Source organism: Hippoglossus stenolepis, chromosome 9 (assembly GCF_022539355.2).
Source record: "Hippoglossus stenolepis isolate QCI-W04-F060 chromosome 9, HSTE1.2, whole genome shotgun sequence".
Classification (NCBI taxonomy): Eukaryota; Metazoa; Chordata; class Actinopteri; order Pleuronectiformes; family Pleuronectidae; genus Hippoglossus; species Hippoglossus stenolepis.
The window spans coordinates 621,757-633,774 of NC_061491.1; the positions used below are offsets into that span (position 1 = coordinate 621,757).

At 39.7% G+C, this 12,018-nt stretch overlaps 2 protein-coding genes across 4 annotated transcripts in view; one reads left to right on the forward strand and one right to left on the reverse strand.

Moving 5' to 3' along the window:
- The window catches only part of zfr (zinc finger RNA binding protein), a 1,162,720-nt gene that overhangs the window by 605,535 nt on the left and 545,167 nt on the right, over positions 1-12,018 (forward strand). The gene's annotated exons all lie outside the window — the stretch shown is intronic.
- Positions 85-12,018, reverse strand: part of pias2 (protein inhibitor of activated STAT, 2) — a 29,628-nt gene continuing 17,694 nt past the window's right edge. For both annotated transcript variants that reach the window (XM_035165572.2, XM_035165573.2), the window contains exons 8-14: positions 10,819-10,892; positions 7,628-7,788; positions 5,104-5,237; positions 4,560-4,743; positions 3,962-4,098; positions 3,838-3,875; positions 85-3,126 (exon numbers count right to left, since the gene is read on the reverse strand). In XM_035165572.2, the coding sequence (XP_035021463.1) occupies positions 2,914-3,126; positions 3,838-3,875; positions 3,962-4,098; positions 4,560-4,743; positions 5,104-5,237; positions 7,628-7,788; positions 10,819-10,892 (941 nt within the window). In that variant the 3' untranslated portion in view covers positions 85-2,913. The remainder of the gene's footprint in view (positions 3,127-3,837; positions 3,876-3,961; positions 4,099-4,559; positions 4,744-5,103; positions 5,238-7,627; positions 7,789-10,818; positions 10,893-12,018) is intronic.

Consider the following 12,018-nt stretch of genomic DNA (forward strand, 5'->3'; position numbering starts at 1 on the left):
CATTTGGGTCAAACAGACATGTCATCATTTCCTGAAAATAACACTTGTTGCAAGACTTCCAAGGGCAACAGATTTATAACTGAATAGAGAAAAGAAAATGTTTAATCATAAAAAATACCGATACATTACCAAGGCTCAAAATGCCTCAGGTTCACAGACACAAGAAAACAAAAACAAATTCGTAATGAATCATTCTGTAATAACTATTCGAACAAAATAAAAAAAGTACTTTTTCGGAGTTTGTCAAGATGGCATCAGAAATGAAACATGGTACTGTTCTGGATTGTGTTTCAAAGTCTACAAAGTATTAAGAGTCCAAAATAACACGGTAACACATAGATCTACAGTACCAACATCTGCCTGCAGGTAATGGTCTCGTCAGTAAAACGGTAGCCTCTGTGCAAACTCTCCACTAATAAAGGTGCTGCACATGTGGGGAAAGACTTTGATTGTGTTGCTGAACTTTGTTTAACTTACTACACAATTATACTTGCTTCATGTTGGTTGACCAAAACTAAAAATAATTTTCTCACCTTCCAAAATGTCTTCATGCAGACAGATTTGGTATTAGATATCCAGATTTTAAGTAGTCGTTCAGATTTGGGCCTTAATACCATTATAATGAAGGTGAATGTAATCTAGTAACATCTTTACTGACAGTTTTCATACTAGTTCAATTCAAGACTCTTTCCTTTGTGTGCATTATACAAAGTAAAATGGACTCTGAAAAATGTAAATAGCATTTTTCAAAGCATAAGCTAAATTTTGTGGAGACTGAATCATCAGACAGATACGTTTACATAAATCAAACCTATTCCTTAAACAAGTGACTTATTTTCTTTTTCTCGAAAGTGTTATTTATGTGTCTGTACTTTACTTCAATGAATTTGTCAAGCCCAGAATAGCAGTGTAGTTCCCTGAGATTGAGCTACTCATGGCTGGAGTCCATAAAAACAGTAAGCGATCCAGATTATGTAGTTTTGTAGCTGCCCTGTATGTTGCTTCTTACTGTTGTGTAGATGTTAATGCTAAGCAAATGTCCATATCATGTCTATTGAGAACATAAAGCATCATTAACATTCAACCCCGGGCAAAAAGAAGAGGTCAACGTCCAGAAGATTTACAAAGTGGACTTTTAACTGAAGGCAAGTAAGTCAGAATTTTGGCAGCATTATCTTCATACTTCACGTGATCTAAAAATTCTCTGACAGTTTCATACTTGTCAAAGCTGATACACACATTTGTCAGAAAATGTTCAAACACAGTTCAGTATTTTGGGAAATACACTTTTAGACAATTTCCTAGAAATAGATGATATGATGGATATGGATCTCATGTCTTTGAGTTAAGTACATAGTTTGAGTCTGGATGTGTTTGGTCTAGCATGAGCACTGGTAACAGGGGGAAATGGCTAGCAAGGGGCAGCACCTAAATCCCAGTAGAAAAACAAAGTATGGTTCTTACATTTATAATTGAGTAAGGAGCAAACTAATGAGAAACATGAGCTTATCTGGTGTTGTTAATCATAATTTTGTGTTGTGGACAATCATGCTTGCTGACTCCCCTTGCTTTCAGTCTTCATGCTAAGCTGGGCTAATCACAGACTCCAGCTCAGTACATATGCTGCCTTCACATGGAACTTGTGAGCTTGTGGATACAATGTGGGAAGTCATGTACATAGTGTGCTTGGCATTCAAGTGTTCTTGAGAACAATGCTGCCAGGCGATAAAAACATGGAGGCTCATGTTAACATAACTGTCAATGTCTAGAGGCCACAGAGGCTAACAATTAAGCAAGCTGGCACACGTGTAACATTGTAGGAAATGTACTGACATAATGACAGATGAAAACTGTTGGAATATTAACATTTTCCTTCAACATATTATAAAATTCAGACAAAGGACTAAACAACAAATTTCAAGACAAACTTTCCATTCAACAAAAAAAATAACTTCTTTGGCCTCCCGATGTTGTAAATACATCAAAAGGGGGGCGTTCACATGTACTTTAAGCCACAACCACATTTGAAGGCAGCATTAAAACATGAGACTTATGTCCATCTGAAAATCCGAAAGAAAACAATGTCGTCATATTTTCTTACATTTTGAACAACTCCTATAGGAGCAGTTGGCTAACAAATTGATACAAAGGTAGGACACTCAATTTGGGAGGCAGAGTAGTAGTGATATGGACCAAGTGGAATCATTATATGAACTATATTTACAACTTTGATTAACACTAGTTAAATTATTATTGCTCTGTCTAAATTTCAATGGAACAAAAAAATAAATGTAACATTGGTATAACATGAAAGCTGTAATGTCATGAGCCTAAAAACTCAGTCTTCCATGCTTCCATCAGGTTGAATGGAAGGCAAAACAGGGCTTTAGAAAGCCAGCAGACAATAAAAACAAAGAAACAAACCCGTCAACAGTGTTCAGTCCACAAGTCTATTTCACAAAGTGCCTTTCTACTTCCAACCATTCTGAAGATGCAAAGATGTATGAAACAAGATCATGGTGTGAGTCCAAGTTCTTCTTCCCTTCATCCTGACTCTCTCCCATGCTAATGAGGCACACAATTGAATAGACTGAAGTCAGACATACATGTTCATGTAAGTAAACAAATTGGTATAAATTTTATCTAATGATCAAGTGCATGACACCAAACAAGAATAATTGGTAATGTCTAGAGAAATTGACTGCTGACTATTTATCATCAAAAAATGTATAGGCAGCAGATGAAAACTGGGCAAAAAAATATATGCCTGGTGAAAATGCTGAGGCCATCAAAGTGCTCATGTATACCAGTTCGGGTGTAAAATTGAGCATGTGATGTACCTGTTTATCATATGTTATGTCCAGGATAAAAAGGCCACAAAAACAGGCCTAAAAAGGTCCAGTGAGACATGGCTCAGTCTAGTGAAATGATATCTGATATTCCACTATCAGTTCCTCCTCCAGCACCTCCACCTGTGATGATCCGGGTTTCGTGGATGGAGCTGGCGGCGTGGGTGGTGGTGTCATAGTGGCTGCTGGAAGAGACCAAGGCTGAGCTTGTGCTGGCTGCAGCTGCACTTTGCATACTGCTGGTCAGGTTATCCAGGAACATCTGAGGTCTGTAATGCTGAGCAGGAAAAACAAGCTGTTCAAAGCTGAACTAAAACAAACACTTATTGTATACAATATCACTAATCAAACAGCACACACACACAAACACTGCATCCAATACACAACAGGGTAAAAATGATATCTGGCAAACTATTTTGAATTTTGCATCAATCCAAATAAATGGCAAATTGGCAAACTTGTGTGACTTGTTTTAACATTGCCAGACACAAATGTGACACAGGTGCCTGCTTGCTAACATAGAATTAGTGACCACAATCACGAATGGGACAAATCATACTGACGTACTAACTCTCTGAAACATAGCAATTGTAATGTTAACTGCCAGTTGAGCAGAAAAAGAGCAACCAATTTGTCCTTGTGCCTTTCAACTCTCAAGATCTCTCAACCACAGTCGGATTGACCTTTGGGAATAACAGGACAAATCTCAGTGGGCCAGTGAACTGTTTTCAAAGTTTTTGCTGGAACTGCCAGTCTTTACTGACACTCACTTATCATATGCAAATGTGGAGACTAGACCTATACAAATCCTACAATGTGTGTGAAAGAATTTGGCTTTGATAAAATCTCTCTGAGGTAGTATAGGACTGTCCCACTATAAACAGCAATTTGAGGCTGTTCTCTGCTGTTGCCTCCTAATTAGATTAATATAAACTAGCAGTCAGGCATAATGCTGCTTTTAATAGTAAAAAAAGAAGAAAAAACATACCTGAGGATCTGCTTGAATTAAGGAAAACAAATCCAGACCTAAAAGATAAGACACATACAAGTGTTTAATAACAGCACCACTTGTTCCTGACAATACTGACAGTCATACTACCCAGCTGACTCACTTTGCATGTCTGTGGGGATGGTAGCCAGAGTAGAAGGATGGAAGGGGACTGCATAGTCAGCAAGCGTAGAGGTCAGATACGTCGGGTCCAGGGACTGGACATTCGGCATGCGCACAGTGGGCTGGTAGGTCAACACTCTGAGACAAAACAGCAATCTCTGATGACATGCTTTATGTCGAAACAGTAGGTGCTGCATAACAAAGGTCTGTCTGCAGCAATGTGCTCCAGATCTTATCCAGAACAGCAAATCGTTTTCGGTTTACAATGTTGTCAAATATGTCACTGGGTGGCAACAGTGATAGAAAATAAGGGTGCTCAGGTATCAGTTGATATTCCCTCTAATTAGTTTGATCGGCGATCTCTATAAACTCCAGTGTAGCTGTTCAGATGAGGAAAAACAAACATCTGTCACTTGTATTCTAACTTACCCTTAATAGAAAATACTGACAACCATAATATTGTATTAATATTGTAGACTTGAGGCTTTAATATTTTAGACTAAAACATGGATATGGAAAAAAAAAATCTTTGTTTCTTTTAGGGAACAAGGTTGCTACATGCTGCTCTGCCTCTTGTTCTAGAAAATAACATTGCTTACCCCTTCGCATGCATCTCCTCATTATTGGAAATGTAAACACAATGTTTCTTCAGTGGAGGGTCTGTGTCTTCCTCATCATCATCATCAGATGAGGAGCTCTCCAGAGTAAGATCAATCACATCAGCCTTCTTGGTGGAGCTGGGCTCAGTAGAATGGGGCACCACTGACGACTGGCGCAAAGGAGCTGAGGTAAAAGACAAAGGATAAAAGACATAATGTCAACAACTTCCACAAACGACTCAATCAAAATTTGATTAGCCTCTTTCTATCCGACTATCTTTTACTGTCCATAGCATTCAAGTTCACTGTTTTCTACAATCTTTACAAAAGTTCATGTATTCTCCTTGTATAACAACTGGCCAGTATTTCTGGCAGCAGGACTTTGTATGAGACTAACTCATAATAAACGTGTGTGTGTTCATGTTGATGAAGGAACATTTAAATAGTTTTAGGACAACAACGAAGCTCTATGTGGATTGTTCCCAAAATAATTTTGTTCATCATTTGGATCGGCTTAAAACTTCTACAGAACTTACATACTTACTGTCAATTTTTGGAACTGACTGAGATGGGACCTTGACCGCTTCTTTCTTTGGTCTCATGGGACACCACGTTCCATCCTCCTGAAACTTGATTTCATCCACATCTGAGCAGTCGTTCAGGATTTCCAAGAATAAACTGAAGAATAAAAAACTCCACCATAGATAATTGTGCAATAACTGGTGATACAAGCTAAGCTAATCTAGCTGCGTGAGCTCAACGTGGAACAACAGGCTTTTCATTCAGGTGCCCATGTTACCAGGTCAGAGCTGCCACACTGCCTGCGTGAGCAGCGTGTCTCAGTAGTGAGTCTCACTGCTTGTGTTGCGGGTCGAAGTGCCACAGTTTGAATGTCTGTTGAATATGTCACAAAAATAAATATTTGCAACACTTTGTTGTCGTTTCTGTTGACAGGATCTAGTCATTTGTTTTAACAAGGTTTTGATTGTTATCACAGGACCGGAAGATGCACAGCTTCATTGCATAGTGTTCTGAAATTTACTTTTATTCAAGGAAAATACAGAAATCATGTCAGAAACCTCACATTGCAGCTTTGCTGCAGTCACGCAGCCTGTGTAAACAACAGACGCCCGCAAAACCAACACCAGATCTGCGGTGCAGCCATCAAGCGCTGCACACGCAGCCATCCATCAAGCGCTGCATATGATCACGTTTTTGTTGACATTATATCGACACAGGCACTGCCTCATCACCACAAACTCTCTTGATATCTTTGTCGTTGTCTTCTACGTGTATGGTCCTGCTTTTTCATTCGCAGGTATTTGTTATATTATGGTTCCAGTTTTGTAGTGGGTGCGTAAGAAAAAGCGAGGTGGGGGGGTGGGGGCTCTGGGCTAAAGAACATGTTGGACTTGACTTCACATAAAACTACATAAACAAAAATAACCAAAGAATAGGAAAGAGATGAGGGTGTGTCTCCCACAGTCTCAGTGCAGAGTTCAATCCGAATATTTGCAAAGTCCACTTCAGTCTCCCCAACACAGTTCAGCTAATCCAGTAACGAAAAAATGATACAACAAAAATAATCTAGTTTTACCATGGATATTCATAAACCGGAAAACAGAAAAGTAAACAGAAAGAGAAGCGTCGGTGTCGCAGTCATTAACAACAGCGTTCTAAACAATATGTACAGGGCACTCACGGTACCGTCGATGGTCAAGTCGGTCAATCTGTCGGACATACGACGGCCACCAGCTCCAAGGAAAGTCCGTAGGGAATAAACAATCCACCAGATGATTTCCTCCTGACTTTGAGACGTCGTGTCTGCTCCCGAGCGGCGAAAACATGTTTTTTGTAGGGGTAAAACAGAAGATCTGACCTCCACTCTGAAGCTATAGTCACTTCTGTGTGTTGGTTCAGATTACACAGGGTGGGTTGTGATTGGAATGGAGTGTGACTGGACACACAATCGCACACACGCAACAGGCTGCACCTGCAGCTGTGACAGACTGTGGAATTGGGCAGGGAGACGTGTCGCAGTTCCATCTTTGCAGTGAAAGCAGTCAGTTGGACCTTGGTGTGGACCAAACCGCCTAACTAGGACTGCTTGAAAAGGTGGGGTTACAGTGACTTCAAATGACACCCCCCCAGCATTTTAGAGTGAAGAATACTGCATCCTTTTTCAAATGATTTTAAACCCTACATTCATGAATTTTTTTTACAATTACACTTTGTCCAGGTGGTTAATGACAAATTGTTTTGTGGTGTGACAAACTCAGAATACCTGATTCTCACTACTTTACACAGACTTTAAATATTTATCTGACGGTGAAATCACAGCCTTCTTAAGTTTTATTTTGGTCTTAAATCACTTCACATAATTAGTTTCTCAGCATTAACTGAAGTATGTAACCTGCCACTGATGGCATCATTAAAATAACTGCAATGATGAGCTGTCATCTACATTTTGCCCTCTGAAAGAGGAGAAATAAAGAATGATTTTCACATTTGTGCAAATTTTTCCCTCATACTGTTGATGGGGTAGAAGCCTTGTATATCCACAGCTGTTACTCTTCAGCAAATTAGAAAAAACCCTAATTTGTAAAATAAGCTAAAACAGAAAGGTTTAGCTGCAAGCCCAGGTTAAAGTATATGCACATGCAAATTATGAAAACATTTGTAGATTGGTTTCTTGACATGTCAAAATTACATTGTTGATATCTGAAATTGGAACAAACATTTGTAATAGTCACAATCCTTTTTAAATATGTGAAAATTCCACTGAAGAGATCTGCAATTGCTACTCTTACTCGTGAAAAAGGAATTAAGGATATCAATAATTAAAGATATCTGTAAAATAAAATTTTGACCAGTAAAAATGTAAATTACATGCTACTGCTACTCAGCACTACTTAAATGTACAATAAATATTAAATGTTAAAATTGTTTGAAATATTTAATGAGACTATTGCACCTGACTAACTGTTAAATCTGCCAAAACCTGTACAACTGCCACAGCAACAACTATTATGTCATGGTATGTGTGTGGCTTAATTTTTGTAACTAACCCATCAATGATAAGACTCTCATATGCAGCCTTCTTGTCACACACAGGACAGATCCAGGTGGGTTTCTTCTCATTCATCTGTAGGTAGAGGGCAGCATCAAAACACTGCAGGTGAGAGCAGGTCACTGCCCGGCATGGCACTGTGAGTCGCATCTTACCCAGCTGGAGGACAAGACACATTTAAGTCAGTCAAAAAAATGAATGAAGGATCTTTCCATAACTAGTAGGACTAAGAGAGTGTCTGTTTGGTGGCTTTATTTCTGAAGTCGATTTCAAACATGAACTCCAGAGAATGTCCGTACAATTGCCTCCCGACTTTCTCCGGTATTTGCCTTTCACAAATAAACAACGCAGCAGGAGATTCTCACGTCAGGATGAGGGGTGACGCAGCAGGCAGTGGGAGGACGTAACATATTTACGATGCTGCGGATATCACGTTTTGTTTACAGCACATCAACACAGATGTCGGCCCTTATCACTAAAAGCTCTCCTCTCATTACATTTTTGTCAGTGTATTCTATGTGTAAGGTACTACTTTTTCAGCCTAAGATATTTGTATTCTTTTTTTTTTTTTCGCATCTGTCGCATGCTGGAAACATCAAGACAAACACTCGAACATGTTGAATCCTGCAGAGGATCTCCAGTTGTATTCTCACATGGGCTCATTCAGACATTCTCTGGAGTTCTTACTAGGGGACTGGCTGTAGAATCTCAAGAGAAAGTCCAGAGGCTCTCACTCGGACATTTAAACTCACATATAGCCCTCCTGTGACTGTCCGGACATTATATAGAGTTCAGTGTAGGTCTGAAAGCAGCTTGAAACTGCAAAAGAGTTGATGTTGAATTGTTTGACCATGGGCCTGTCCCAATTTATCCCTTAGCTTGACCACTTGGCCCTACCACTTCATTTTGCATGTGGCGGTGAAGGGGTAGTGTTGTGCCATTTCTCTATGTGATCTAGGGGTAGTGGCCTTCTAGCCCTTCAATCACCCCTTTAAAAGTGGTGTATTCCACCCTAAAAACGAAGGGGTAGATGAAAATTCCCAAATGCTTAACGAACAGAGTAAGCGAATCAACAGGTAAAATGCACATAGATGCAGGTATGAAATGATGCAAAATAACCATGACATTTATTTTCATCTTATAATAATCCAGAGGCAAATGAAAATTTAATTGAATCGCTGTAACAAGCATTTCAGTACAATCACTATTCATGCTGTCAAAACAAGCATGTAAACAGTCTCAATGAGAGTAACGCTTGTTACTCCAGTGTCCCATATATGAAGTTTGAAAAGTTGACAAGCCACAAATTTTGCAAACTCCCCCACTCATGTTGTAACTTTTTCGCTGCTGGGATACTGCTTTCTATGGACATGACTAACGATACATTGAAATAGCCGATGAAAATGTGCTGACTGCATATTGATCAATAGATCAGTCTGTCCAGCAAAGTGGTCAGATGTGTCACTATAGCTGCTATCAGACATGCACCGGGCTCCACAGACCCTCTGTATTTTCTCCGGAGGTGGTCAAAATACAGGTGCTCGGACATTTGCTTGAGAACGCAAATGTCCGAGCAAGACGCTATGCACTTTCTACAGACTTTATCAGCCCGACCTCCTAGTATAACGTAGGAGGTCTGTAAAGCAGATGTTTTGATGACACCAGGCACACTGAGAGGTCCAGCAAACGAGAAACCGACTATTTCATCCCATCGCCTCCTACTATTGTGTGATCTACGAAGCTGAGTTAATACGTCACTTCCTGCATCTGTCTGCTGCACCTGGCTACTCCCCCTCTCGCCTGAATAATGCGGAGGATTTGATGCTGTTGTGAATGCATCTGCGCAGAGAACCGTATCGCTGTGTTGCGCATGTGTGAAAGGCAGACTACGGGTAAACTCCGAAGCAAATTCTCAGAATTTTACCCAGAGGTCATGTCTGAAAACATTATAATGTTGGTTGATAACAGTTGTTAATATAATAACGTTAGTTGATATTGTTTGTCACTGCAATAATGTTGGTTGGCTGCTGATGACGTAGCGAGTGGTGTCCCAACTCCTAGGGGAAGATTTCTAGACCTATCCCTTGTGACTCTGTTTGGAGGGGACACTATCCAGCAAGCACTTGTTTTCTAGGGATAGGACTAAGAGAGAGGAATTGGGACAGGCCCCAAATCACACCTAATTCGACACTGCCCTTGGGACCTTAACAATACACATGCCAAATGTAAAACTTTGAAACTGAGATGTAGATACAGTATGTTAGCCACAGACAGACAGAGAGACAGATTACTGGAGTTATTAGAGAGTAACATGCACCTACATAAACGGCACAGCTCCATTAAACATACATGATGACTAAAACGAGAAGTGATCTCTCTTACTACCTAGAAAATCTGCCATTGTAAGAGAAATATAATTTAAAGGGAATGGGAGATAGCACCCGAATCCAAACTTGCTACACACAAAAAATGCCCATGATTAATTAAAAATTGCAACCTTTTTGAGTCTGCAGCACACTTTATAAAACTAACTTAAGTGGATTTTGACAAATCCCAAATTCACGTGTGATAGAGCCCCAAAAACCAGCAGTGACGACCCACTCACATACACTGTGCATTACAACAAGAGCAGAATATTATCAGCCACTTTTAGATCTCAGCATCACTTAAAATTGTAAGTGTTGTACTCACTTAATTTACAACATTTCCCAAGACCATCATGAGGTGCAATCGCACCTGAGTAATTTCTAAGGACCAAATCGCCATAAATAGAGAGAATAAAAGCTGTCACTTTCAGGTTTTTTGGTTCTGACACAATTCCATTTCCAAACTACGAAACTATTGTATGTCAATACTGGTAGTGACATATTTAACAGACTATTATCACCAATAACACTTACACCTAATGGTTATGTAATACAACCAATAAATGTGACTTCAGTTTTAAAAGTACAGTCAAAAACAAATTGGCAGTCGGCTCCACTTTTAGTGCATTTCACTATGTTCTGCATTTGAGATTTTAGACTTCCAACAGCTGCTGATGCTTTCGCAGCCTTACCCTGATCTGATCCATGGACACAATACATACAGAGTTCCAAATTCATTTCCATACGGTCTACAATTTACACTGTCAGAACAATTTGAGGGTTGCCATGATCACATAAGATTCCACACAGATGCTTAATTTACCGGACACATAAGTGAGACTCGAAGACTTGTTGTAGCAATTTCACTGTCTGGATCTGCGGTCAGCTTCTCTTTAACTGGAACACAGAGAGCAGAAGAGAGAACATAGAATAGGCATAACATTCACCAAGAAACAATTAACTACACCAAATGCAAAAGGTAAAGAACTGACAACAATAACTGATAACCATAGCTTCTTAAACTATAGCGTCTCATGAAACAAATGGTTGCAGGGCCCGGCCTTAGGGGAGTTTGCCAGAAAGCCATGCAGTCAGCTTTCTGCAGTTACCTGCATTCACTAATGTCATGAACATCTATGCAAGAAACTTGGTTTCCATATTTGAGTTAAGGAATTAATGGAATCTGATGATGCTACATTTCTCCAGATTTCTCTAGATTTCGGACAAGGAAAGTGTCAGAAAGATCATATCTTATGTTGATGTGCCCTCAAATACAAATGCATGACCACAAAAACATAAAAACACACTGCCAGCCTCTGGATGTTGAACTTCAGACTATTTGAAAAATGTACATTCAGTGTCACTATAATGCCTGGCCTATCAATGCAACCTCAGTGCCTGAGTGTGAGTGTGTGTGTGTGTGTGTGTGTGTGTGTGAGAGAGAGATTGTCAGTTTGTGCAACAGGGACCCACATTTGTTGCAGACAGGAGAGAAGTTCCTGCCACAGATTATCACACAATGGGAGTTTCTATTAACTTATAGGGATAGTTAACTGAAAAATGAAAATTCACTCATTATCTACTCACCCTTATGCAGATGGAGGAGTGGGTAAAGTGTGTTGTCGAAACAGCATCATTTACACTGTGTTTTAAGCCTAAAATTCCACCGGAAGTGGCTAAACTAGCACGTCCGACGGTCCGTGAATGCACCTCTTAGTTAGATTTCAGGGGACATTTAGGCTTAAAACACTGTGTAAATTACCTTGTTTTGAATCGGATATGAATGTGCGGGCTTGCGGACACTTGGATGACACCATACGAGCAGTATGAATGCATGTTATGTTTTTACTGTTTTATAATGTCTGAAGAAGGACTCGCCATTGACTTCAATTGTATCGGATTATTCTGCAACAAAGTTTACCTCTGAGACTACTAGAGAGTAGTGATCGGAATAGTGATGAGTAGATGAGTGAATTTTCATTTTTCAGTGAACTATCCCTTTAAAGCGCAGAGGAGCAGAATC